At 42.3% G+C, this 27,867-nt stretch overlaps 1 protein-coding gene across 1 annotated transcript in view; it reads right to left on the bottom strand.

Moving 5' to 3' along the window:
- The window catches only part of ANKFN1 (ankyrin repeat and fibronectin type III domain containing 1), a 475,518-nt gene that overhangs the window by 86,677 nt on the left and 360,974 nt on the right, over positions 1-27,867 (bottom strand). Inside the window, exon 15 of the mRNA XM_044299903.1 lies at positions 1,291-1,457. Coding sequence (XP_044155838.1) covers positions 1,291-1,457 — 167 coding nt within the window. The remainder of the gene's footprint in view (positions 1-1,290; positions 1,458-27,867) is intronic.

Raw genomic sequence — 27,867 nt, 5'->3', positions numbered from 1 at the left:
AGATGATGCCTCCCAGCTTTAAGGATTTAATGATCATGGGAGTTACAGAAAGAGCCAGGAAAGCAGCGGCATAGGTCAGAAAAGCAGCCATTTTGAATTTGCATATAAGGTTTGTGAGACCTTGGTTTTATGGTTATGGATAGGTGAAAAGCATCTGATCAGTGGTTTGAAACTTCTGGGACTGCCACCAATGACAAGAATGGAGGATCCATTCCCAACATATTAATGGAGCATCATGTCGTTAATTCCCACTGCTGCTTCATTCATTCTCTACAAGGCTGCCAGAAATAGCAGAGTACAACACTCTGCTATTCTCAGCAGTCCCATAGAGTAGAACTGTACTTGTGTGACCTGTTGCTCCATTCATAGGGGGGCACAGGACTTCCATTCTCATTATCAGGGAAATGGTCCCAGCACTCACATCACAACCAATCAAATACTTAACCCCTATTGTAACAGCAGCGGTGGATCCACTGAATAGATTTGACCTGGGGCTACTCCTGAGGTCATAATCTAAGTGTTCCCCCTGGTATTCACTTTTTCACCCACTTACTGTGATCTGGATGTCACTGCAGGGGCTACTAGACTGCTAAATCTAAAAATAGTCTCTGTTCGGAGGCTGCTGACCCAGGAGGGTCAAAAGAGAATAGGCAGAAGCTGGATCAGAGGCCGAGATAGAGTTCTTTCAACATGGTTAAACGAGCAATTGGCCAGGGTAGTCAGCATAGGATCAACAGAGTTATCAGGCAGAGGTCAGGACAGGTGGCACAGGATCAATACAGTTGTCAGGCAGAGGTCAGAAATGGAAAGTCAGAACACGTGGAAGGGCACATATGCAGGAACAGGAAGAAGGAGGCAGGAAGGCCATGAGCAGTATGGACTGCAGCGCCGCGGGAGAGGTGAGAACTCTGGCAGCCGTGCCTGCTGGAAGAAATTCCAGGGGACGTGGACAGCCGGAACTATCCTGCAGATGGGGATATGTTCATAACTTGGCACAACCTCTTTAAATAACACCCCAATAATAAGGTGATTGTTAAGCTATTTAATGGGCATAGCAGCAAGACATTGGGGAGACTTGGCAGTAATCACAATATTAACCATAATGTTGAAAAGATGAACAGATATTAGAGTTATCTAAACAGTTTGTATTTAACTCACTGGTGAAATGTCAAAGTCTATGACTAGAATGAATTTGGATTTTAGTCGGGTTGAAATCGATTGTACCCCAATCGAAAGTGGCCTGAAAATGTATGTATATTGCTCTAAGGTCTCCTCATACTCTAATCGTACCTGTATATAGTCTAAGACTTGCTGGTGTCTTTGCTTTGCAGCTCCAACTTCTTCATCTGTAATTGCTTCTCGCAAAGCCTGCTGAGAAATCAAGGAGTCCAGCTCTACTATTGCAGAAAGGCGGCAGTACAGGTTGATGAACTTCTCTTTGTAACAGCAAAAGTGAGCTGCAATTTGGAAAAGAAAAAGTAATGTTCATTGCAAACATAGTTGTCATTATTTAATATTGGGCCAGCATGGTGGATCAGTGGTTAGCGCTATTTCCTTACAGCCCTGGGGTTCTGGGTATAGAGAGGTTGTCCAACCTTGTGAATTATGTTAAAAACAAATTACACTGATCTAAAATAACATCTTACCACCCCCTGCCAAGCCAGTCCTTCCCTGGTGTCCCGCTAGTCCCTGTTCTTTAGCTACAGCAACGACATGGCATGTGACTGCTGCAGCCAATCCCCAGACCCTTGACTGTGGTCCAGTGATTGGCTGAACAGTCTCATTCCATGTCAAACATCATTGTGGGAACTGAAAGAACAGAGACTGGCGGGCGACCAGTGACGCATCAGCACTACATTGGCAAAATAGGTATGACTTCTTTTGTCACCTTATGCCTTCTTAAGCTGGTTTTTAAAAAATTTCTGGGTAGTGGACAACCTTTTAAAGTGGTTTTCCTGTAATTTTACCAATCATGGGGGAACATATAGAATCAATGTCCTTGCTCTTGGTTGGATTTAGGGTTCATGGACTATAATTTTCTTTTAAAAACAGATATCAGACTGACCCATATAATTTGTCATCCTTAGGATAAGCCATCTCTATCTTATTGGTGGGGGGCCGATACCCTACACCCTTACCCATCAGCTGTCCTGCAGTAGCTCCTGTACCGGAGGATTAATGGGACATCAGTGGGAGCAGTGCTGCAATAACCTGCACAGCGGATGGCACTGTATAGTTCCAGCACCAGCTTCCAAGGCCAGAGCTACCGCAGAAAAGCTGATCAGCAGGGGTGCAAAGTGTTGGACACACACCGATTACATAGTGATGGCCTTGTGTTGACAGTTATTATCCTAAAGTCACTGTTGAGTAGTGGTTCCAACTTGAGTCTGCTCGATGTAATGTATGAACTTGGGAGTCACGATTATCTCAGATAGGGCAGCATAAAACTGGTGGCATATTTCATTTAATGGGACAAACCCTTAAAAATTAGGTTTACCAATGTAAGATGTTCTCCAACTTTCCTTTTGCTTGCACAAAATAAAGTGAATTTTTCAGCAGAAAATGACATATTGTTTAAATCAAGTCTTTGTTAAACATATATTTGCTGTTTTTTGGACCTGTATTTAAAAAAATATGTGAACTCTAAGACTCAAATTGGGATGACAATTCTTGTTCCGTACAGATCACTCCTCTATATCCACCATTTTCAATAAGTGAGGATCACAGCTCGCCTCCTCCCCCTCCCTGCACAATGGCCTATACACAGGTAAAAGAGCATGCCCACAACACTCTTCCAAAGAATTCAAAGACCCATCTCCAGACTACGGGTTTCTATTATCCATGTGGGTGATGTACAGTCTAGCATATCTTTGAATGCAGTTAAGATAGCTGTCCGCGTGATTGTGTACAGAAAATATAATAATAAAATCTACAGCACATGGTAAAACATTTGTAAAAATGAATACATTGGAACACACGACCTAATTTTGCACCATGGCCATAACTACCATTCAGGATGGCCATATTGTTTGGAAAATCGTTCTGTTTGTGGCTAGCTGTAGAAAGTAGAGAGGAGTGAATACATTCTAAAATTCAGAAATTCGACCCAAATTTTTCCAAAAACCTGATTCTATTGAATTGGAAGTTAGCTTATCTTTAATAGTAAATTTTGGAATTCCAACAGGTATATCCTAAAGCCCATTTTCTACCCCTTCTGACATGGACCTGATGAGGTTCATTAACCCCGTCTTACACCCTTACGGAACAATGTGTAGAAAGGGATGCTAATGAGCTCGGAAGCTAAAAATCAAACCAACATAAAATAACTTTCATTCTAATCCAGGTAAATGTTATAAACTCCCTCCACACAAAATACATTGTAAATTTGTAAGTAAAGCTTATATTTTTTATTTTTTTCTCTTCCATCAATTCACCTTTCTGTTAATGTATGTGTAGCCTTGTAAATATCCTTGCTTCAGAATTAATTCATTTTGCTGGCTGTACACATGATTTATGGAGAGTAATATGATTGATTAATTAGACGTGTACTTTTCCATGTTTGGAGAAGGTATAAATTGATGAATGTTTTTATAGTCTTGATGAAGAACTCAGGCTGACATGCTTATTCTGCAACTGCAATACATTATTTAATGAGAAGGAGTAGGCTGTTCTCTCTTCATGTAATATAATAATGTTTATCTTGGCATGTAGAGCCCGTGCCACGTTAGTGCGCTGAAAGAACAATTCTTTTAAGGAGACAACATTTTCATGATGTCTAATCTAGTAAATTTACATGAAACATATCATCCACGTTGTAAACTTAACTGCAATATTCTAACATGGATGTTTATGAGATTGACATTTCAGCCCACTGACTGGGGATTTTTTCAAAATAGATATGAGATACAGTAGATAAATAGATATATAGATAGATAGATAGATAAATACATGATTGATAGATAATGGAGAAAGAAAAAAAAAAGAGAATAGATAGATAATGGAGAAAGAACGATAGATATGAAAGGTAGATAGATAATGGAGAAAGAAAGATAGATAGATATAAAAGATGGATAGATCATGGAGAAAGAAAGAAAAAAAGAAATAAAATAGATGGATAGATAGATAGATAATGGAGAAGGAAAGAAAGAAAGAAAGAAAGAAAGAAAGAAAGATTGATAGATAATGGAGAAGGAAAGAAAGAAAGATTGATAGATAATGGAGAAGGAAAGAAAGAAAGAAAGAAAGAAAGATTGATAGATAATGGAGAAGGAAAGAAAGAAAGAAGATAGCATATAAATAGATAGCAGATAGATAGTAGATAGATAGATAGCAGACCAAATGAGAAAGTTAGATAATCCCATTGATGTGATGAAATATCTGTTTTTACTGAAATCACAGAGAACACAGCAGTGGTGGTTAGGATCCACCATTTTATTACACAATACTTCGCTGTCCGAACCATAAAGTTATGGAACATGTTCCCACAGAAGGGGTTAAATATCTTGCTTGTAAAACACAATATACCAGGTTATTGGTAATAATATAAAATGTTGATCCGGGATCTGTTCAATTGTCAGCAGGGGTCTGGAAGGAAATTTTTGGTATTTATGGCTATTTGAGTGTTTCTGTCTTCTTCTGGATCCACTTGGGCTCTTTAGGTTCAGATTAAACTTGATGGACTGAAGTCTTTTTTCAACCGTCTAGCTAAGAAGGTATGTTAAAAGTATCACAAGCAAAGCACCCCACCTCCTTACTATGGTAGATGCGGCATGATTAAACCTAAAATCTCAAGTTTGGTCTCATCAGACAAAAGAAGAGATTTCCAACGGTCTCAAATATACGTCCTGCATTTCTTGACCTAAGAAAGTTTCTATTTTCTTCCTTCAGTGGTGGTTTCTTTGAGTCAAGTCAACCATGCAGACCTGATTAATGCAGTCTCCTCTGAAAGCTGATGTTGACATGTGTCTGCCGCTCAGTGAAGCATTTATTGGACTCTAATCTGAGACTTCTTAGGCTGGTGGTAACTTTAATAAATGCAAATGTACAGTGCTCTGCTCAATTCTATAGACTTTGAATGGAACAACAACACGATTGCTCCATCAACACTCCATTAAACTCCCCCAATTTTCAAACTCCAGCAACCGTGCAGTGTGGAAGAATGTGGGGGCTCAAGACCTCTGTTCAAGTCATCTGTGGGGTTCCAGTGTAGATAGATGATTTATGTCCATTGTAGGCCAACTCCTATAATCATCATTAGTGTTGAGCGAAACTAAGCATCTGAAGTGGATTTCTATCCGAAGTTTAGGAAAAATTTGATTTGCCGTTAATCCGAATTTCCTCACGCTTCGTGGTAACAAATAAAATTTTCCTAAAATGGTGGCTGAAAATCAAAAAAATTTACTCACCTCATCCACTTCATCGAGGAGAGGCTGTCCTTTCTCGTCTTGATTGAAGAAAACCCACCAAAGGACCTGAGTCGAGCGTGAAGATGTCACCACGTAATTACACTGGCCGTCACCACGCGTGGTGATGTCTTCACGCTTGCCGCAGGTCTTTTGGCGGACAACCTCTGAGCTATCAAGTGAATGAGGTGAGTATAATTATATTTTTTTAACCACCTGGATTAACCCCTGAGCACCTGAATGTGAGTCTCAGATGTCACAATTAGCATTAAACGCGGCATCTGAGGGTTTAAATGACGGGGGTTGCGCAATTGCTGCTCCCCGTCATTGCGCTCGCTCCATACAATGAAAAGCGATTTGCAACAGTAATTTGTAACAAATTAAATTTCTTAATGAAGTTCGTCGAAGCTGCTAAATCACATTTTTCAAGACTTTAATCATTAGTTGAAAAATGATGTACATACATTCCTTACTTTATCAGAAAGAGATCCTGAATTACAGTCTATTTTTCATCATCCATAGCTTCATTAACTCTGCAGCCTTCAGAGCAGAAATCTTCCAGCTTCCTTTTTCCTGATGTCTGCATACTACCTGCTTTGATGATTTGCATTCTAGATTGTGTAGTCTTTACACCAGGAACTGTACAATAACCTGATGTAGGAAAAACAAACTATCCTACTGCATCAAGGGAATCCAGATACACTGTTGTATTTTCCTAGTGGAATTGTGAATGTCCTATAATACAGTCTGGAACTCAGGATCAATACAAGGTACTGTAGGTAATGCAATGCATGTATGTCACTCAGGTATAACACACTTCCATATTAGAGCTTATAAAGAGAGGTTCAGCCATCTTCAGCATAAGAGAGAAAGCAGTAGTGTAGGGAAAAGACAGCAGGGCTGGGAGAAAGTAGCAGGACTTGAAGAAGGCAGTAAGACAGGGAGAAGGCAGTAGGTCAGGGAGAAGGTAGCAGGGCAGGAAGAAGGTAGCAGGAGTTGAAGAAGGCAGTATGGCAGAGAGAAGGTGGTAAGGCAAGGAGGAGGCAATAGTGTAGGGAGAAGACAGCATGACTGGAAAAAGGCAATAGGGCAGGGAGAAGACAGCAGCGCTGGGGGAAGGCAGTATGGTAGTGAGAAAGCAGTTGCACAGTTAGAAGACAGTAGGGCAGAGAAAAGTCAGTAGGGCAGAGTATTTGGAGGGTATGGAGAAGGTAGCGGGGCTGGGAGAAGGCAGAAAAGCAGAGAAAAGACAGTAGACAGGAAGAAGGTAGTATGGCAGTGAGAAAGCAGTAGGGCAGGGAGAAGGCAGTAGGGCAGAGAGAAGGTACAGATTAGGAGAAAGCAGTACAGCAGATAGAAGCAGTTGGTCAGGGAGAAAGTACAGGACTGGGAGAAAGCGGTACAGCAGAGAGAAAGCAGCACAACAGAGAGAAAGCAGTTCAGCAGAGAAAGGTAGTAGGACAGGTAGAAGGTAAAGGACTGGGAGAAAGCAGTACAGCAGAGAGAAAGCAGTAAGGCAGGTAGAAGGTAAAGGACTGGGAGAAAGCAGTACGCCAGTCAGAAGGCAGTAAGGCAGGTAGAAGGTAAAGGACTGGGAGAAAGCAGTACAGCAGAGAGAAAGCAGTAAGGCAGGTAGAAGGTAAAGGACTGGGAGAAAGCAGTACGCCAGTCAGAAGGCAGTAAGGCAGGTAGAAGGTAAAGGATTGGGAGAAAGCAGTACAGCAGAGAGAAGGCAATAGGGCAGGAAGAAGGCACAGTTCACTCTTGGTTTTGGCTCTCAAAACTGCATGCAGAAACCTGACTGTGGGATCGCACCCTAATAGAGTTGTAGAGGAGTTTGCTATTCATGGCCTATCCTTGGGACAGGCTATCATTATCTGATTGGTGGGGGTCCAACTCCTCACCCCCCTTCCCCCCCGACAATCAATCATTTGGGGTAGCTTGGAAATGCACAGCTCGTCCATTGCCGTTCAGTATTCGGCGCAGGCGTGGTGAGGAAGCTGGCAGCCTGCAAGTGTCTTTCCCTCACCGCGCCTGCGCCAAATACTGAACGGCGAAAGATTTTACCAGAGCACAGGGCTGGCAGACAGATGCGAGCGCTGCCTGGCCCAGTCAATCAGGACTTGGAGGGAGGCGTCAAAGGTGGGTGAACGGAGCCTCTAGGAGCAGGAACAACGCCCCCCCCCCCCGGTCCTAGTGACTAATTAGCAGATTATAAAAGTTAGATTTCTGGCGTAACGGGGGCATAGATAAAAGTAGGAATAGGCTACTTAGGTTTAGCTGACATTAGCACATCGCTAATGTCAGCTAGCTTAATGGGGTTAAATCTGGTGACAGACACCCTTTAATAAATTTTTAAAAGAATTTCCTCATCCTCAGGTACCCATCCTGCTGCAGCACCCATATTTTACTGAACATCACATGTTTTATACTATGAAAGGAGAAAAAAGTCAAATTTAGTAGGGAGGCGGGATATCCATGTCAGCAGGAGACAGAAGAAATCAAACTCCTCCAAGGGGTCATCTCATCTTGTTTACAAGGTGATGAACTAAACATGTCACTCCGAGCACTCTGGTCATTGGAAAGGTTGACCCCTTGGAAATGTCACTACTATTAGTACACTTTGGTCCTAAAGGGATCTGACCCTATAAACATGTCACTGCCATTAGTACACTTGGTCATAGCAAAGATTGACCCTTCGGACAGGCCACCGCCATTAGTACACTCTTAGTGTTAGGGAACTCAAAACATAGAAATTTGCTTTAGATAAAAGGCACTCACTCCATAAAGCCTGCGTCTATCTAAGGTAAATTACTGGAATGCCAGAGGAAAATGTCAGAATGTGAATTCGGGCAATTCCTGTTTAGAAAAAGAAGAACAAAAAGAAATACTATAAGTTGCTTCCGAAACAGGAATGTGTCATGGATAGGAATGTTCTATGGCTTACATTCAGAGGCTGGAAACCATTCTTGGTTCCTCTCACATCTGAGGGTTTGTTACAATGTATCAGCTTAAATAATCCTAAATAGAGCTAAACACACCAGCAACATAAATCTCATACCGATCTTGGTCTTTAGGACAGTGTTACTTACATTGCCCGGTGTCAGTTCTGTGGCTCCTGATCACAACTGCTTCCAGTTGCTAGATGTTTACTCCTTTTCTGCTTCGACTTTTGTCTTCTGCCGCAGCCGTATTAGATTGGGCCATGGCTCTCCTGCTGTAGTTGCTTGGTGGTGTTGGGTTACTAAAGCAACTAGTGCCCGAAGAGGAAATCAGACCTATGTAAAGGGGAATCATCCTGCCATGCTTTGCCTGCTGATTGAGGTTCATACCCTGTTGGTCCTAGTTTTGTCTCCAAATTGACCTTAATCCTGACCTCATCCTTGTTCATGGATTTTGCCTTTGCTTTACCCCTTGGATTGCTTACCTGGTGCCTGTTGTTCCACTCCTGACTCTGAGCCTCGGCTGCATTACTAATTACACCCCCATCTTGTTCTCTCGCTTGACATGTCCTGACCATTCTCTTGATAACTCTTGGCTCCTTTCCTGACTACACTGCTACTGCCACTACAGGGGGTTAAGGGTTAAAACCAGGAGATCCTTTAATCTCTGCACCCAGTACTAGCCAGTATCACATGGATAAAATCTTCATGATAAAAATTCATACCTATGCAGTGTTGGTCTAGAGGACAGCAAAATGACCCACATGAGACAGTAGATAATGTCCTTCATTTTCCTAGATGAACACCCCCTATCTCCAGTAGTGTTGGGCGCAAATATTCAAATAGCAAATATTAATTGCGAATATTGGCACTTCAAGAATTCATGAATATTTAGAATATAGTGATATATATTCGTATTTTCTAATATTCTAGATTTTTTTTTCATCTGAACCCATGATCCCTCCCTGCTTCTAGCTTGTGGGCCAATGAGAAGGCTGCAATGTCTTTGTCTGAGCTTAGCAACATCCCTAGAAACCAATAGCAAAGTTGCCTACCCCTTACTATATAAGAACCTCCCCAGCAGCCATTTTATGCAGTTTTATGGAGTTCTGAGAGAGACAGCAGTGTCATTGCGGTGCTCTGTACTTTGCTGTGTCATTACATTAGATAGTTAGTTAGTTATCTTATATACACTCACCTAAAGAATTATTAGGAACACCCGTTTCTATTTCTCATTAATGGGATTATCTAGTCAATCAATAACATGGCAGTTGCTTCAATGCATGAGAGTTGTGGTCCTGGTCAAGACAATCTCCTGAACTCCAAACTGAATGTCAGAATGGGAAAGAAAGGTGGGCTACAACAGCAGAAGACCCCACCGGGTACAACTCATCTCCACTACAAATTGGAAAAAGAGGCTACAATTTGCACAAGCTCACCAAAATTGGACTGTTGAAGACTGGAAAAATGTTGCCTGGCCTGATGAGTCTCAATTTCTGTTGAGACATTCAAATGGTAAAGTCTGAATTTGGCGTAAACAGAATGAGAACATGTATCCATCATGCCTTGTTACCACTGTGCAGGCTGGTGGTGGTGGTGTAATGGTGTGGGGGATTTTTTCGCACAATTTAGGGCCCTTAGTGCCAATTGGCCATCGTTTAAATGCCACAGGCTACCTGAGCATTGTTTGACCATGTCCATCCCTTCATGACCACCATGTACCCATCCTCTGATGGCTACTTGCAGCAGGATAATGCACCATGTTACAAAGCTCGAATAATTTCAAATTGGTTTCTTGAACATGACAATGAGTTCACTGTACTAAAATGGTCCCCACAGTCACCAGATCTCAACCCAATAGATCATCTTTGGGACGTGGTGGAACGGGAGCTTCGTGCCCTGGATGTGCATCCCTCAAATCTCCATCAACTGCAAGATGCTATCCTATCAATATGGGCCAACATTTCTAAAGAATGCTATCAGCACCTTGTTGAATCAATGCCAGGTAGAATTAAGGCAGTTCTGAAGGCAAAAGGGGGCCCAACACCGTATTAGTATGGTGTTCCTAATAATTCTTTAGGTGAGTGTATATATATAATACAGATAGTTAGTGGGAGATAGTCAGTGTAGGTTATATCCTGATATAGTGTAGATGTTGCAGTGCAGGGTGTTAGGTAGTGTGATAGGTTCTGCTGTCCATACATACATGCTACAGACATACATAGTGCAATTACGAATATATTTTGCGATATTATAAGTATTCGCAAATTCTCGAAGTGCCGATATTCGCGATTAAAATTCGCAATTCGAATATTCGTGATCAGCACTAGTTTTACGCCAAAATATGTGCATCATTAATTGCTGATTTGCGCAATCACGAATATATTAGAGAACTCTATCTGCATATAAAGCCATTTTATTGTTCTGCTGTGCCAACCATTTTCTCTAGTCTCAGGAAACTTCTAGCAGCTTGGAAAATGTAGTAAAAGTGACCCATGTATGTATTGCGCACGCTTTACGCAAATATTACATTGCTGATTTTTGCTATCAAGAAAATAATAGCAAATTCTTGAATTCACGAATATATGACAAATATTCTACAAAATATTAGCAAAATATCGAAATCTCGAATATTGCCCATGTTGCTCATCACTAATCTCCAGCAAGATTTACCTATTTACATAGTGAATCATCCCAAACTCATAGTTTTATTATACTTAGGCCTCAGGCACACAAACCATAGTTATGGTCCCATTCACTTCAATGGGGCCGCAAAAGATGCGGACAGCACTCCGTGTGCTGTCCGCATCCGTTGCTCCGTTCCGAGGCCCCCGCAAAAAAATATAGCATGTCCTATTCTTGTCCGTTTTGCGGACAAGAATAGGCATGTCTACAATGGGCCGCCCGTTCCGTCCCGCAAATTACGGAAGGCACACGGGCGGCTTCCGTTTTTTGCTGATCCGCGGTTTGCGCTCCGCCAAAAATGGCACAGTCATGTGCATAAGGCCTTAAAAGGGGGTTTTCAGAAATAGAATATTGATGACCTCCTCAGGATAGGTTATCAATATCTGATCTGTGGGGTTCCAACTTCCCATACCCCGCCGATCAGCTGTTTGAAGAAACTCCAGTGAACATCATGGCCTTCTCACAGCACTGCGCTGTACATTGGATAGTGGCTCTTCTTGGTATTGCAGGCCCTTTCATTTGAATGGGAATGAGCTGTGCCTAGGCCATGTCACCAAGGATAGTGACATCACTAGCCTAGGAAGAAGAACAGCCTCTTCTAACAGCTGATTGGCAGAGGTGTAGGGAGTCAGACCCTTACCAATCAGATATTGATCACCTGTCCTGAGGGTAGAACATCAATATTCTAGTCCCAGACACCCCCTTAAATACCCCAATATTGATCATCTTAATTTTACCCACTCCAACTGGAATTTATTGTGATTGTCCTTTTTGAAGTCGGGTATTTTCACTGTGGTATTCTTATATCTCAACTATTTTTACTCCCTAGCTTCTCATTTCAGTAAATAATTTTTCTATACGAGTACCGGTAACTATTGTATTCTGTCCTTCAATTTATGTCACAGAGATGCCATTGAGGGCCACGTCCCAGAGCACACAACGAACTTTGTTGTCTGGAACTAAGATGGAAATTGCCCCCCTGTTAAGCTAAAGCCTGACTCAGGAAATTTGTAGCTAAACTTTTTTTCCATAGTGTAATAATCATAACATGAAAATTCTCCTGAAAGTCACATATATGAGCCATATTCTTATAATTTGGTGCAGGAAAATATAGCACTACTATTACTAATTACAGTGCCCATCTAAAGTTATGATTCTAAGGGCCCACACTCTGTACTTAAGAGGACTGATGCATGTTCTCTTTTAAGAACATTTTTAAATTTTTTTTTTATCATTGTACATTCAGGACTTATCATCAGTAAGGTTTAAAAGGGTTTTCAGAAATTTTCCTCAGGATAGGTCATCTGTATCTGATCGTTCACAGGAGCATCATTTGCCGTCTTAAACAGCTGATCGATGGGGTCCCTGGTGTCAGACCTCCACAATCAGATACTGATGACCTATCCAGAGGATAGGTCATCAGTATAAAAATCTTTGAAAACCCGTTTATTACATTAAAAGATTTTGCAGGCGATTTTCGGGAAGGAACCGTTCCTTCCAGGCAATCGCCTGCTCATCACTGGAGGAGACCACTACTATTACATGCAGTGATCTCCTCCACAGTACGGCCAGTCTAATACAGCCTTTGGTAGAATACCTGGTGGTTATTGGTTCTAAGGCCAGCTCCGAATTATCTTCTGTTAGGCTTTAGGATCCCTGTTTTGTAAGGGGCCCATTATTGCGTCAGACCTTGGACCCACCTAAGGCTAGTTTCACACTAGCGGCAGGACGGATCCGACAGGCTGTTCACCATGTCGGATCCGTCCTGCGGCTATTTCGCCGTGCCCGCGGACCGCCGCTCCGTCCCCATTGACTACAATGGGGACGGGGGCGGAGCTCCGGCGCAGCACGGCGCTGCACGGAGAAAGGCCGCCGGACTAAAATTACTGCATGTCAGGCTTTTTAGTCCGGCGGCTTTCTCCGTGCAGCGCCGTGCTGCGCCGGAGCTCCGCCCCCGTCCCCATTGTAGTCAATGGGGACGGAGCGGCGGTCCGCGGGCACGGCGAAATAGCCGCAGGACGGATCCGACATGGTGAACAGCCTGTCGGATCCGTCCTGCCGCAAGTGTGAAAGTAGCCTTAGCCCTCAAGGTAGCAGCAGAGGTGTAACTTGAAATTCCTGGACCCTAATGCAGAATCTGCCCCTTATCGGTTGAAGGTCTGCTCCCCTATATTCTCCTATCTTTTTGTTACAATGTTGGTTGTTAAAGGTGGCCATAGATGTAAGGTTAATGTCTGCAGAACCCATCCATTTCTATGAGACTGGCTGACCTAATCTGTATGGTTTTATCTTGACTATCCCCAACACCAGATGTCAGGAAAAGAGGGGCCAGGAATATTTAACATACCCGATCCTCCATTTTGAGAGGAGTAAAGCCTCTTTCACACGAACAATACGGATAGGCTCAGGGTGCGTTCAGTGAAACTCACACAATTTCACAACTAGTTCAGTCAGTTTTGTCTGCATTTTCGTTCAGTGTTTCATTTTTTTCCACGCGGGTACAATCAGTTTTAATCCTTTTTTCACGTGTGTGAAAAAAACCTAAAGATTTACAAACAACATCTCCTAGCAACCATCAGTGAAAAACGCATTCGGGTACAATCCATTTTTCACTGAAGCCCCATTCACTTCTACGAGGCCAGGGCTGCATCAAAAACGCAGACTATAGAACATGCTGTGATTCTCACGCAACTCAGAAATGATGTGTGAAAAAACAACATCATGTGCAGAGACCCATTGAAATGAATCATGAGTCAGGATTCAGTGCGGGTGCTATGTGTTCACTTCCGCATTGTACCCGGGCGGAAATCTCGCTCGTGTGAAGGGCCTAAAGCTGCCTCCAAAGCTATCTGACAGTGGCTTATTTACAGCTCCCAACTGAGAGCACATGCCTATACAAGGGGTCGGGAGGAATAACCAAATCAGTGGCCAACACCTATCTAAAGGGTATGGTCAGCTTAAAGGATATCTGTGAGCAGAATCAACCCTATTAAACCAGCCATAATGCAGGGTAGCAGCTATAAGCAAAACATAAAGAGCATGCCCATATTCATTTGAAGATCGTGATCATGCTGATACCATCAAGGACCACATGTCAGAGGCAAAGAGAGGCTCAATCCTAACACCATACTAAAGTGCAGAGAAAATGACACCCAGGGCTCAAATCGTATATAATCAATAAAGTCTAATAGGTTTTGAATCAAAAGAAATAGACCCTAATGGCAATTGATAAGCTTCATATGGGTCGCCAAGTAGGATTTTTCTTCTGGACCTTTGGGGCCCACTATGGCTTCAGAAACTGGGCCCACCGGAGGATCCTCTAGTTGGTCAGGCCGACCCTGGTTTTATGGAGCATCTGTGGCAGGTACAGTACCTATTTCCAAAATGTTAAGAGGAGTACAAGGTGGCATTCATGTATCTACCTGAAATGTTCCTGTGTTAAGTACTATATGCAGATTAAACATGTTCCGAAGTATTTGCTGAGAAGTCTCCGCACAGGCGATCCGTCGTAGAAACAGATACCATTTCACCAAAATAAGCCATTGTCCCTGAAATACTCAACCTACCAGCCCGGCTCCGTTCTAATACAGGTGTTTTAAGTTCTGGCCTCCCACCAAAGATCTTAATGCCTTCCACAAATAACGCTGTCATGTCTCAGTCATGTCACGCATCATTTCCTACAAACCTGGGCCATGCATAATTTTTAAAATGAGCCTTAAGAAGATACTAACGTGAGGAATTTGCCATGCCGTACTTAAAAATAAATACACTTAAGAGTCTAGACAAGCTGTCTCTGCGGGTGATGGAGCATAAGTAAATTATACAGCTCATGATTCCACCGTATTGTGACGAGTCTTTGTTTACACCCCAGGAATTATAACTTGGCGTAACAGTGAACTAACGCCGTATTAACACAGCTGCCATTAAACCGACTGATAACTTGTGCTTGACATAGCAACCTACAGTTCATGCATAAAGAGAAGTCCGAAATGTGTGCCTTAGCTCTGCTCTACGTAGGAGGAATTCAGGGGGTGGGTGTTAGGTTAGGTTAACTCCATTGGGCAAATGTATCAAAGGTCTAGTCCAATTTTCGAGTGTAGAAAAGTCACATATTTTTGCTCAAGTCCCATTTTGCGCCAAACTTTTTCAGTTTTTGTCATTTGACACTAATGTAGACACTTAATTAGTTGCACTCTGGATTTATCCCTGCAGACTCCCTCCAGTAAGGGGGACGCCATTAAAAAGTGAAATAGCATTTCTAGGCAAATTTAAAGATGTGTAAAATGTATCAAATAATGTGCATTGTGCGCCATTTTCACCAACACAAACTGATTTAAAAAAGTCTGTCCCTCAAAGTTCAGAAGAAATCAGAAAAGCCAGATCAGTCTCATTTACAGGGGGAAATCTTCACACTTTTCCCTGTTAAGGCTGTGCTGGGTCCTAGAATCGGCATCGCAGAGGTCATGTGACCAGTCCCATGATCAGCAGGACAAACAGAGGCAGCGTCAGCTTCTCTCTGCTCTCAGCTTCTGTCTTCTTCCTTGGTTCCTTCCCAGTCTGACATCAAGGGACTTGATATACAGCTGGATAAGCCGGACAACTGGATAAAGCCAGATCCCAGTGCAGCCTTACATCCCATCCTATTACATCCATTTTTTTTGCAGACCCATTGAGTACAATGGGTCCGTTTACTCTGCATTTTGCAAACGTATTCTATCTTTTTGAGGAACGGACAGATGGATTCAGAAAGCACGTGGATGATTTTTGCAAAGTTCCTTTCATTTTAAGTTTAATTCATTTTAATTTAAAGGGTTTGGTTGGAATTTTATTATTGATGGCCTATTCTCAGGATCATCAGGGGTATGACACCCTACTGTTTCGGGTTAGCTCCAGAACCAGAAGCTGGCACCAAAACTACACAGCTCCATCCATTGTGCATTGGACATGTGATGCCCCTACTTGGCTGGCAGGCATGCTCCGCAAACTTACAGCGCTGCCAGCATCTCTTCCCTATCTCTAATGTATCCGGCAGGCATGCTCTGCAAACTTGCAGCCTCACTGGAATCTCTGTCCTATTTCTAATGTTATGGATTTTTGGACCTGAGCATTTTTTTACTATTACGCCTCTGCCTGATGATTTGGATCTGAGGAGTCTTCCCAGTGTGACCTTCTGGCTTGGTACATTTCTGATTTCCAGTTTCTGATTTGGCTTTAGATTCCTTTAGAAGTTTTGGTATCAACTTTGGCTTGTACAAGTCTTCAGGTTTGGTTCGGTTCTGGTTCTGTTTATATCTGCTCTGTGTATCTGCCGCTATGTTTAGCTAAGTGCATTGTTCCCTGTAGCACCTAGTAAGGAAGGGACCGCTGTCCAGTTGTGGGCCGTCATCTACGATGGATTGTGCAAGTACTGTAGGTAGGGACAGTGTTGCAGGAGTAGTTCAGGGCCTCATTGATTCCTATGGACACAGGATAGAGATGGTAATTGCGGGGCTTCTCTCTTTGAAGTGTATGCTGCAGTAACAACCTAACATAATATACAGGGCGGTGCAGTTGATTGGCATGAGTGTGGGGTGTCTGACCTCCTCTGATCAGATATTGATGACTTATCATCAGTATTCAAATCCTATACAAACTCTTTAATTTTACATATTCACATTCAGACCATTTCTATAAGTACCAGCCTTAGAGAAGGTGAGACATTTCATCAGAAGCTTCATAGATATCACGAAAATGACAGCCAAGCCTGTCCGAACGCTGTCAGCTGGCACACTACTACAAGACATGAATACCCCTTTCATCAGGGAATACCTTAGATTCCTTTTCCCCGCCGTGTCATTTTCCTATTTGGAAACTAGTTGCATTCTCATTACAATCACCCGGGTTTATCTGTCAGTACTCATTACCCGGCGATCTATGACACACATCGTAAGCAAGGATCATTTGCATCATCCGGGTTGGTGACGATGGCGAGCTGCTATCTGAGGGAACATGGAGGGCATCCATATGCACGCACACTTTCAATTAGCCAAAGGAACATTGTTTTTGAACGACAGAGATGACTTATGCGGATTCAGCTCAGTTTACATACACAGCTCGCCTATACCTGTATACATGCTGCAAGACTACAGTGGCTCAGTGTATGCGTGTCCATTACTTGCCAATATCAGACCTGAAAGGCTAGCTGTTGAGTCTAAAAGTCATAATTATGGAGAACGTGTGGGAAGCATGAGCTATTTTTTGCTGCTTCTGCTGAAATTTAACGGGGCGGCCCAATCCTGCCCTCCCACTACCACCCATAACAACATTTCATTGAAAATAAGCATCTACAGTGCTGTGTTTCTTCAAAATAGCCTTATTTTTAGGATTCGTAGTCATTTCTCATTTTTAAAGCCTTAGAATACCTGCATTCCAAATCTACGTTTTCAGCTACGACTTTAGAGAAAAAAGTTTTACTATGTCAGGTTTTTTGCTACAATTCTTTTCTACTTAAAGTTCCCTCGACAGCAGAGACCTGGACACCGCTCAGCAGGAGAAAAATTAAAGGGATCAGGCACTTCACCAGCACCCCTTCCCGTCCCAGCGATCATCAGAACCCTACCAATCATAAAGTTACTTTCTTTTTAAATGGAAGAAGCCCCTTGAAGGGGTTGTTTGGAACTTTAAAGAGGTTGTCCAAGAGTTTGATATTGATAGTCTAGTCTCAGGATAAGTCATCAAAATGTGACCAGTATATTTCCGACTCACAGCACCCCGGGCAGTCAGCTGTTTGAAGAGGCTATGAGTGTTACGGCCTCTTCCTAAGTCAGTGATGTCATGCTCATCAGTGCATATGGACTGCAAGTCAGCTGTAAGGAGACCACAGCAGTCACTGGAGCACCATGGTCTCTTCAAGCCGAAGGGGTGCCAGAAGTTGGACTCCCACTAATCAGATATTGATGACCTATAGGGTTGGACATCAATATCAAGATCCTTGCTAACCCCTTTAATATTGATGGCCTATCCTTAGGATATAGTAGGTCATCAGATTGGTGGAGGGGTCCAACTCTAGGCACCCACACCAATCAGCTGTTTGGAAAGTTCTGCAGCCTCTACATAACCAGGCACAGTGCCACACATTCTGTAGTGGCTATGTATGGTACTGCATGTAGTAACTTGAATGGGATGGGATTGTAGTACTAAACAGGGCCACTACAGAATGCCGGATAAGCAGTAAAGAACCCACAGTGCTCACTGGTGTGTGACTCCTAGCAGGAGGGGTCTGACTCTTTGCAATCCATCAGCTGTTTGAAGAAGATTTAACGAGCATCACAGACTTGCAAACAACTGATTGGCGGGGTTACCAATAATTGGACCCCACAATCTGATATTGATGGCTACGTTTTTTTTCCGTATATATTTAGTTTTTTGCGTTCCGTATACGGTCCTTATACAGAACCATTTATTTCAATGGGTCCGTAAAAAAACCTGAATGTACTCCGTATGCATTCCGTTTCCATATTTCAGTTCCGTTCAAATATAGAACATGTCCTAATATTGTCCACATAACGGGCAAGGATAGTACTGTTCTATTAGGGGTCAGCTGTTCCGCTGCAGACCACAAAATACTGAAAAAGCCATACGGTCGTGTGCAAGAGGCCTAAGGCTGTATTGCGCCAGGTGATTGTTGTGCAGATCATCGCTGTCAAGCATTCGTAGGAATGCTCATTAGATATGATCTGGCAGTGTAATACCGCCACTGATTACCCCATGAATGAGTTTGCACATTCATCGGGCAATCGCAATCTTTCAGCAGTTTTAAAGATCATCGCTTACTGGCGGCAGAGCATGCTGTCTAATCATGGTCTGCTGCCGGCAAATAATGATTCGGTATGGGGATGAGCGATGGCATACTGAGGAGGAGATTTCTGCATGTAATAGCAGGTGATTGCTGGGAGGGAACGCTTCCTTCCCAACAATTGTCCACCTCTTCTGCTGGTGTAATACAAGTCTTAAGGCTACACAGCCTGATGTGGAAGATGATTGTTGGGAGGGAAGCGTTCCCTCCCGGCAATCACTTGCTCACTAGCAGAGGAGACTGCTGCAGCGATTTCCTCCGCAGCATGGGTAGGAATGATCACTATGCCATCGCTCATCCTCATGCTATATAGTGGTTTGCCGGTGGCAGATCGTAATTAGACACTACAATCTGTCACCTGCATACGATTATTAACATGTGAAAAGATTTGAATAGCCTGATGATCGAGCAATCAGCAGCAGTATTACATTAACGAGTGTTTATATGAAGGCTCGTTAGCAATAATCTTCTGAAAAATCATCAGGTGTAATACAGGCTTTAGTGTAAGACATTGACTGTAGTTTTATGGTGCAGTGATGGTGCAAGCCCAGACAATTCCTTGTGTTTGTATTATATCTCGGAGATAACACTGACAATGGCAGCTTAACCCCTTAGATGTTGGGCTCCTTTTATCACCCTGTAACCCCCTCATGTCGCAATGATGGTTCAGATTGGTTGAAATGGCAACCTGGGGCTTAACAATGGCTTCCAGGGCTGCCAAGTACTGATGCCTGTTAGGCTGCCTGTCAGTTTTACACGGACAGACATAATACACTGTAATGCAGAAGTATTATCATGCATTATATTAGGGATCAAAGGATTACATGTTCAAATCCCCTACAGGGACATAATAAAAAGTTAACAAAAAGTCTTTATTCCACCTTTCAAAGAACCTAATTAAAAGTGATCAAAAAGTCAAATGGACCCCAGTATGACACACATCAAAAACTACAACCCACCCTGCAAAACACAAACCACAATACAACTCATACATTATATTTGAAAATAAAAAAAGTTCAGCGTCTTTGAATGCAGCAACACAAAAACTAATTATTTTCAATTATAAATTATTATTATATAGTTATTATTGTGCAAAAATATAAAAAAGCATATACATTTGGTGTCACCATTGTCGTACTGACAGACAAAATAAAGTTATAATGTTGATGCCACATGGTGAATGCTGTACAAACTCAAAAACAATGATGGCATTTCTGTGGTTCCACTCTCCCCCCCACCAGGTCAAAAAAAAAAGTTGCTCTCATACTATATACAGTGTGGAAAACACAGGGTTAAGTGAAGAGGATGGCGCCTTTTGGGGTCAGTTAGGGCAAAAAGTGAATCTCTCCATAAATTGCATCATCTTGGCACTGCTGTGATAGCTGCAGACAATCAGCGCATGGTACAGTACACAGCATGTTCCACTAAATTAAAAGTTTAATTAAAAGCAATTGAGTTGGAAAAGAGGAATATGAGGTCATGTAATTAAACATTTTTGTGTGTAATTTTGCAGTCTGGGATAGATGTTTTGACTATTTGTATTGATACTCATTGTTGTACCTGGATCCAATGTGTATAGTAAAGGTGTGACGAATACCACACCTCGTGCCCACTTGACTTCAACTATGTCGAGCTCACGAGACGCGGTATTGTCCCTGGTTACCAAAAACGTGACGTTACGCCCTCCGGGAGGAGCAGGTAAGGTCAGGTTGGTACAGTTTACACACGCACACACACCTCCTGTCCACGTGAGCACAGAGAGGCAACAAGCTGAGAGAGACTTTTCACTGCCGCAGTGAAAACAGCGCTGTCTCAGCCTGGGAATCTGCCACCAGCTCCTCGTTTGATATAAGCCCGGTCCGCTAACGGGATTATATAGGGTGAGAAACCAACCCACGGTAGCTTATAACTAGGCCAAAACACGGAAGTGGGGATTAGTGATCGAGATACAAGATAGCACAAGATTAAATTATATATTTAATCACCGTAAGGGCACACTAGATTTAACACAATATACACAGAGAATATAAACTCTGGTCGGAGGTTACAGATACAGATTATATGGGTACAACAGGGTTAAGCAGTGTAAAAGTCAGTTACCGGGTAGATGAAAGTTCCTTTTGGTGGTGAGGTGTTCTTTTCTGCAGTCCACATGAAGGGCCGTTATCTCAGCTAGTTCCTGGGTCCCTCTAAACACATTACAAGAAAGACCCGGCCACTTGCTGGCACAAGCCTTTTAACCTGTAGCCGGCCCCTCCCCTCCCGACCTCAGGGAGGAGTGCACTCCCCCTCTTCTGGGCTGGCAGAAAATGACCCACAAAACCCTTTAGGGTTCATAGCTCCAGACCAGAGGGTCACAGGGAGATGCTTCTGGGACCAATGGACCTGCCTGGGTTTCCAGCTACAAGCAGAGTCCAACTCTGGTACCTTTATGTTGTTTCTATGGGGAGATATGGATATCTCCCTCCCCTGAACTCACCCCATTAGACAAAAACCATGGGCACGTACATCGTGGCCACGGGACACAAATATGTATCCGGTTTGCGCCTGCGATGGCCAGGCAATCAATAATTCCTTATGACAGGTAGGTGCCAACATGTCTGGGAGTTATCATTGATCCTGGGCAAGGGCTGATACCTCCTGCTGGGGTTTTTTCTGCAGTATGTCCTGTTTTTCTGCAGGATTTAGCTTGGCTCCAAACTGGTTGACTGAGGTGTGACCTTCTTCACCGGGGGCCTCCTTGAAGCCTGGACCCCATGGGGCTTTCTTTCTTCCTTGCCAGCTGACACTCAGATGGCTGGGGGGTGGAAACTTATTTTGCATGTATACTGATGAACCTGCCAAGAGGTTAATCAAATGACAATCAGGGCTGGGGCTTTGAAGCAGGGCCCTTCTGAGGAGTTCACTACCTCCGCTATCTGTCAGGAAATTGGGGTGTGACAGAGGTAAAACAAAAGGTAAAACAGGTAGAGAAATTCATCAAATACCAATCTTAGATGCTGTGTACATCTGCGGAGTGGGGGTTCCGGGTTGGGATTCTATTGGTTACATTTTTATGGCATATTGATAAGCCATAAAGCGTGTTCAATGATTATGATCATTATGATTAATATATAATTTTATATAATTAATATGATATTATTTAATATAATATTTAATATCCCAGTCATGTCTCGAGGCCTAGTTAAAGGGTTGAACATTGACTTATAGGATAGCTGCCTTACATCTGGTGGCATCAGAGGCAGAGCTTGTTAAGAGCTAATTTGCGTCTCTTTCTTCCCAGAATTTCAGAGGTGCATGTGTGGCCTATAAGTCTCCTCACGCCGACTAAGGTGCTCTCTCCTCAAGGAGAGAGTGTACTCTCCAAATCCTGACTTAGGCCTTTCACCCAGATAAGCTAGTACACTCTGCTCTGCACTGAAGAGGGGCAATACCCCTGAAACAGCTGTCTGCAGATGAGATGCTTACAAATCGTGTCTTAAGGCTTAGTTAACCCCTAAGTGACCACCCATACGAGTTTTTACGGTGGCCCAGTCTAAGCGATGTACGGGTCCTGCGGGAATCAGGGACCTGGCTCTAACAGGAGTGCCAATCTTGGCAGTTTAACACTTTACATCCCTAAAGTGCTGACAGAGCATTGGCACCGGCACCCCGTAAATGCGACCGCGGGGTGCCAATGTGTGTGAATGCGCTATTGCAATCAAAAAGCTGTCTGTTATAGTCCCCTTGTGGGACTATTAAGTAGTAAAAAAACAAAAAACAAAAAAAACGAATTTATTCAATTTAAAAAATCCCATTAAAAAATAATGCTTTTTTTTCCATTGAATATACGCTTTTCAATGAAAAAAAATACCAAAAAAAAATCTTTCCCATATGTTTGGTATTGCCGCATCCATAACTACTCAGACTACATAAATATCATGTAAATATAATGATTTTTAAATAAAGACAGAATTGCTAATTAATTCTTAGTTGCCACCGAAAAGCATAATAACAAGTGATCAAAAAGAGCCATTTATTACAAAATGATACCAATGAAAAATACAAGTCGGCCCGCAAAAATCAAGCCCTCACACAACTCCATAGAAAGAAAAATAAAAAAGTTATGGGTCTTGGGAAGCGGCAATGCAAAAACATATTTTCCTTGGGGGAAAAAGGGATTTTATTACAAAAAAGTAGTAAAACGTTAAAAAAAAATATGTATTTGGTATCACTGTAATCATACTGACCCAGAGAATAAAGATATTGTGTTATTTATACCGAAAAATGAACGCCGTAAAATTTATAACGTAAAAAGGCAGTAGCAGTATTGCTGCTTTTCCCATCTCCCTCCCAGAAACAGTTATTAAAAGTTAATCATAAAGTTATGTGTACCCCAAAATGGCACCATTAAAAACTACAACTTGTTCCGCAAAAAAACAAGCACTCATAAAGCTATATAGATGGAAAAATAAAAAAGTTATAGCTCTTGGAACGCGACAATGAAAAAAGAAAGAAAAGCGCTTGGTCAGTAAGGCCCAAAACAGGTCACTAAGGGGTTAAAGAGCTGAACATTGACTTGTAGAATATCTGCCTTACATCTGGTGGCATCAGAGGCAGAGCTTGTTATGAGCTCATTTGCATCCCTTTCTTCCCAGAATTCCTGAGGAGCATGTGTGGCCTATAAGTATTCTCACGCCGATTAAGGCGCTCTCTCCCCAAGGAGAGATAGTACCCCCCAAATTTGAATATATAGAGAAACAGAACTACTGCATAATTTGGCATTTTTTATATTTTGCATTGAAACACAAGACATCTTTACATGAAGTTCTGTATGGATAACTGGAGATTTGTCTTATGATCCTGCTCCTATCAAGAAAGATTGTCCACATGACTTGAATGGATTGACTGCCTTTACTTGAATACATAGTTTTTTTTTTTTTTTTTATGGTGAGATTTAGTAATATCTGTCTTAAAGGGAATATGTCACCATGATTCTTGACTATTATCTGCAGTAATACCTGAGACTACACATAAGGAGCCCAGATCACCATTTTTTATTTTCTTCCGTTTCCCTGCTGCACTGAAATACATTGTCAGGACTGCTGTGCTAACATAATCAAGAGGACTCCTGTGTGCATACACAGCAGTGCCCACAATTAGAGATGAGCGAAGTATTCAAAAATTCGTTTTGGCTGCTTCACCAAATTTTACAAAATAATTTGCTCTGTCACAAAGCGTATTTCTTTGTAAGTAGTAGGTGCAATGATAGGGAGCAGCGATTGCACCCCTCAGATGCCGTGTTCATAGATGAATGCGGCATCTGATAGTAATAGCACAGTGTAAAATTTTGATTTGCGGCACAGCTGAATTTCCTCGTGCTTCGTGGTAGCGAATCAATTTTCCATTAATGGCGGTAATAAACAAAAAAAAATGATCATACTTACCTTACATACTTATCCATTTGCCTGCGACAGGCTGGCCACTGCCATCTTGATTGAAGATCTAGCATCTCGTGCTGCCCGTGATGACGTTATCAAGTCGGCCGGCGTGGTGACATGATACGTCACCGCGCACGGGATTTTCTGCGAGATTTTCATTCAAGATGGGGTCGGCCGGCCCGTCGCGAGCAAATAGATGAGGTAAGTATGATTTTTTTTTGCTTATTACCGCCATTCAGGGAAAATTGATTTGCTACCACGAAGTACGAGAAAATTCGGCTTTGCAGCAAATAAAATTTTCCCTGAAATTCAGATAGAAGTCCACTTCACGGACTTCGATTCGCTCAACACTACCCTCAATGTATTTCGATGCAGCTTTAATTGATGACAGCAGGGTAATGGGGATCAGTAGGAAGATAAAAATAGGAATCTGGACTCCTTATCTAAAGTACTACTCTTGTATTACAGCAGGGAATAGTCCAAGACCATAGGCACGATTGAGCACAGACAACAGCACGTGGAGATTACAATAGAAAGTACCGTATTGGCAAATGACGCCACTTCTTTTCTTAAAAGCATGCTGCTATACAATAAAACCTCAAACATATATGCTCATACATTTTGAACAATGAATATTTTTAGTCATAGACTAGCATCAATCAGACCTATTTTCTATTTCATTTTACACTTTACTATAAGTGCTGGCAAGATGTCTGTAGCACCCCAAGAAATGTGGAGGAGTTTTATAAGCGGTATACTCCGCTTTATGTTATTTGAGCACACCAGGGGCTGTCCAGGTTTTTCCTTCGTATAGTCCATTAACTTGATATTGGTTGGAGTACAACTCTGAAAACAAAATCCCCACCTACCTGGTGTTTGAAAGGACTATGGAGCTCACACTGTTTTCCAGGCACAGCCTAAGGCCTCATGCACATGGCCGTTGTTTTAGTCCGCATCCAAGACGCTGTTTTTGTGGCTCGCGTGCAGACCCATTATAGGGCCGCAAAAGATGCGGACAGCATGTCCTATTCTTGTCCGTTTTGCAGACAAGAATAGGCATGTCTACAATGGGCCGCCCATTCCGTTCCGCAAATTGAGGAAGGCACACGGGCGGCTTCAGTTTTTTTTGCGGAATGCAAAAAATAGAACGGTCGTGTGCATGTAGCCTTAAGAAGCTGTGCCTGGTATTATAGTTTTGGCTTATTCAAGTGCATGAAACTGAGTTGCAATACCAGGTAGAGCTGCTACTTTGAGTATTGAGTATTGCTGCACAGACCCATGTATATACATTGAAGGGATGCAGAGCTCCCTGTAACCCCATTGTACAGCTGATCATTGAGGGTTCCAGGAGTCAGATCCCCACTAATCTAAAATTGATTGTCTATCCTAATTTAAAAAAAATGGAAACCCTTTAAACATAAATAAATATAGCTCCAAAGCAGCAAATTATGTTATTCTCCCTTAAAAATAAGACTTTTAACTTTACATTCTGAAATTGTACGGTGAGACACCTAGACTGGGCCCACTAATATAGTGAAACCTCTTTGACATGACCATCCAAATGGCCTTGAAAACTGGTCTTCACGGTGGAATGATCTTCTAAAAAAAGATGGCCAGTATACATAGTGGAACTGAAATCTGTCATGAGAAATCTGTTCTGGACAAGAGGCTGGTCTTCTCAAAGAGCTGGACTTTTGGAGAGTAGATTGGATCCAACAACTAGTTAAAAAAAGTGTGACAAGAGCAAGTAGAGAGAACTAAGCAATGATGGATAGCCATTTTTCTTGTTCTAGAAGCCATTTTGTCATAGGTTTTTATTAAACGTTTTGCTTCTGCAGCTTCTCTGTTTTACACTGCTCCGCAAGTTGCAGTTTAAATTTGATCTGGTCATAAATCAGCTTAGAAAATTGTTTAGGAGAGGAGAGAGAGAGGCTGGAGGCCAGAGATGAGCAAATTGATTCTAAATGAATTGCATTCAATCTTTCAGGTCAATTCCGAATCAGAATTTTTGGCAATTTGATTTGGGTGAATTTCTCAAAATGGCATCAGCCTAATTACAGATCAGAAGACAGGAAAGATGAAGGAGGATCACATGAACCTAGGTGGTGTTTTTGTGTGTAAACACATTGGCAGGCATTCCCCACCAAAATGCAAAAACAAACAAATAAAACAAAAACAAAAAAATAATGCTGGCTAGGCATTAAAAATCTTGAAGCTGCATACAGCCCCAGGAGACCCCAGAAGGTCATCCACAACTTTTCAGGACAATTGGACTACTTCAGGTCAAATTTATTGCAAACCTAAATCGAATCACCAAACCAATTTGGCGAACTGAATCCCAATTGAATTTCTGAGAAATTTGCTAATCACTACTGGAGACCAAAGCTGCAGAAGCCAAACATTGCTAAATTTTTAAGAAAAACCTATTACAAAAAATAATACCAAATGGCTCCAAAGGTGTCCAAAGCTTTTACACTTTATGGCATTCTGTGGAGGATTACGTCATTGTTAGGATATAATGTACATTTTTAAGTAATAGTAGGACGTGTAATGTTGCGTTCATGAAGCTAGAAGAGTCTCATAAAATATTCCAAATCCCCCTCGGTCACCCTGCAAATTTACATGCAGATCATAGATAGTATTAAAAAATTGTGAGCCTAATGAAAGGTTGGCATGGAAGCCCCGGACAGAGCTCCTATGGCCACAACAGGCATCATTAGTGCTACACGTACTAGCTAATGCTGGATGGTGATTCCCCAGAACTTGTCAAGCCATCTCATTAGTTATTAACACTCAGAAGCTTGTCTCATGGAGGGTTAATATCCAGCACTGTTTTTGCAGCAACATTATAAGTGCTGGGCAGGTCAGGACAACCAGTGTGTGACATATCACAAGGGGACTACAATTCCTGGTTCCATCCTGGCTGGCTCCATACCCCCTCAGGCATGTCACCTTATCTCACTCCTGTGAACTGATATTTCTCCCTTGTCCGACATGACATAGTCCTACTGTCAAACAAGCAACAGTATGGGCACATGTATATACCCAGGGGTGTGATGGGTTAAACTGGATCAGCCAAAAGATGATTTTCCCAGGCGAATGAAAATGTAGGCTTGTATGTTAATATGAACGCATGCAATGCAGAGGATTACAGAAGAGTATTGATGTCATGTAACGTAATAATGCTCATCCATAGATCTTCACTTGTAACGTAATACACGCAATGACCTTCAGAAAGTCATTACAATTAACAGGTATTATTATTAATGATAAGTAAAGACAAGTATGTCTCCATAGGATTATACATAGATTTAAATATGCTTAAATGACAATGCGCATTCCCAGTTACTGAAGAACCTCAGATGTTCAACAGCAATCCCTTCCGACTCCCCCATTCTCAATCATGGTTGGCATGTGTTCCCGATAGGGAGAGGGGAATAAGATAAGAACAACAGTAACAAGCATGTTAAAATCTCACAGGTCAACCCTTGCCCCTGACAACTACCATGAAGACAGAATCAGTGCATAAATGGGTGGCCAGTTCCACCAAACAATTTGCATGTTCAGCCAACAACCATCTAATG

Source organism: Bufo gargarizans, chromosome 6 (genome assembly GCF_014858855.1).
Source record: "Bufo gargarizans isolate SCDJY-AF-19 chromosome 6, ASM1485885v1, whole genome shotgun sequence".
Lineage (NCBI taxonomy): Eukaryota > Metazoa > Chordata > Amphibia > Anura > Bufonidae > Bufo > Bufo gargarizans.
Note: the sequence above shows the minus strand (reverse complement) of the source record. Positions and strands in the feature narration are given on the sequence as shown.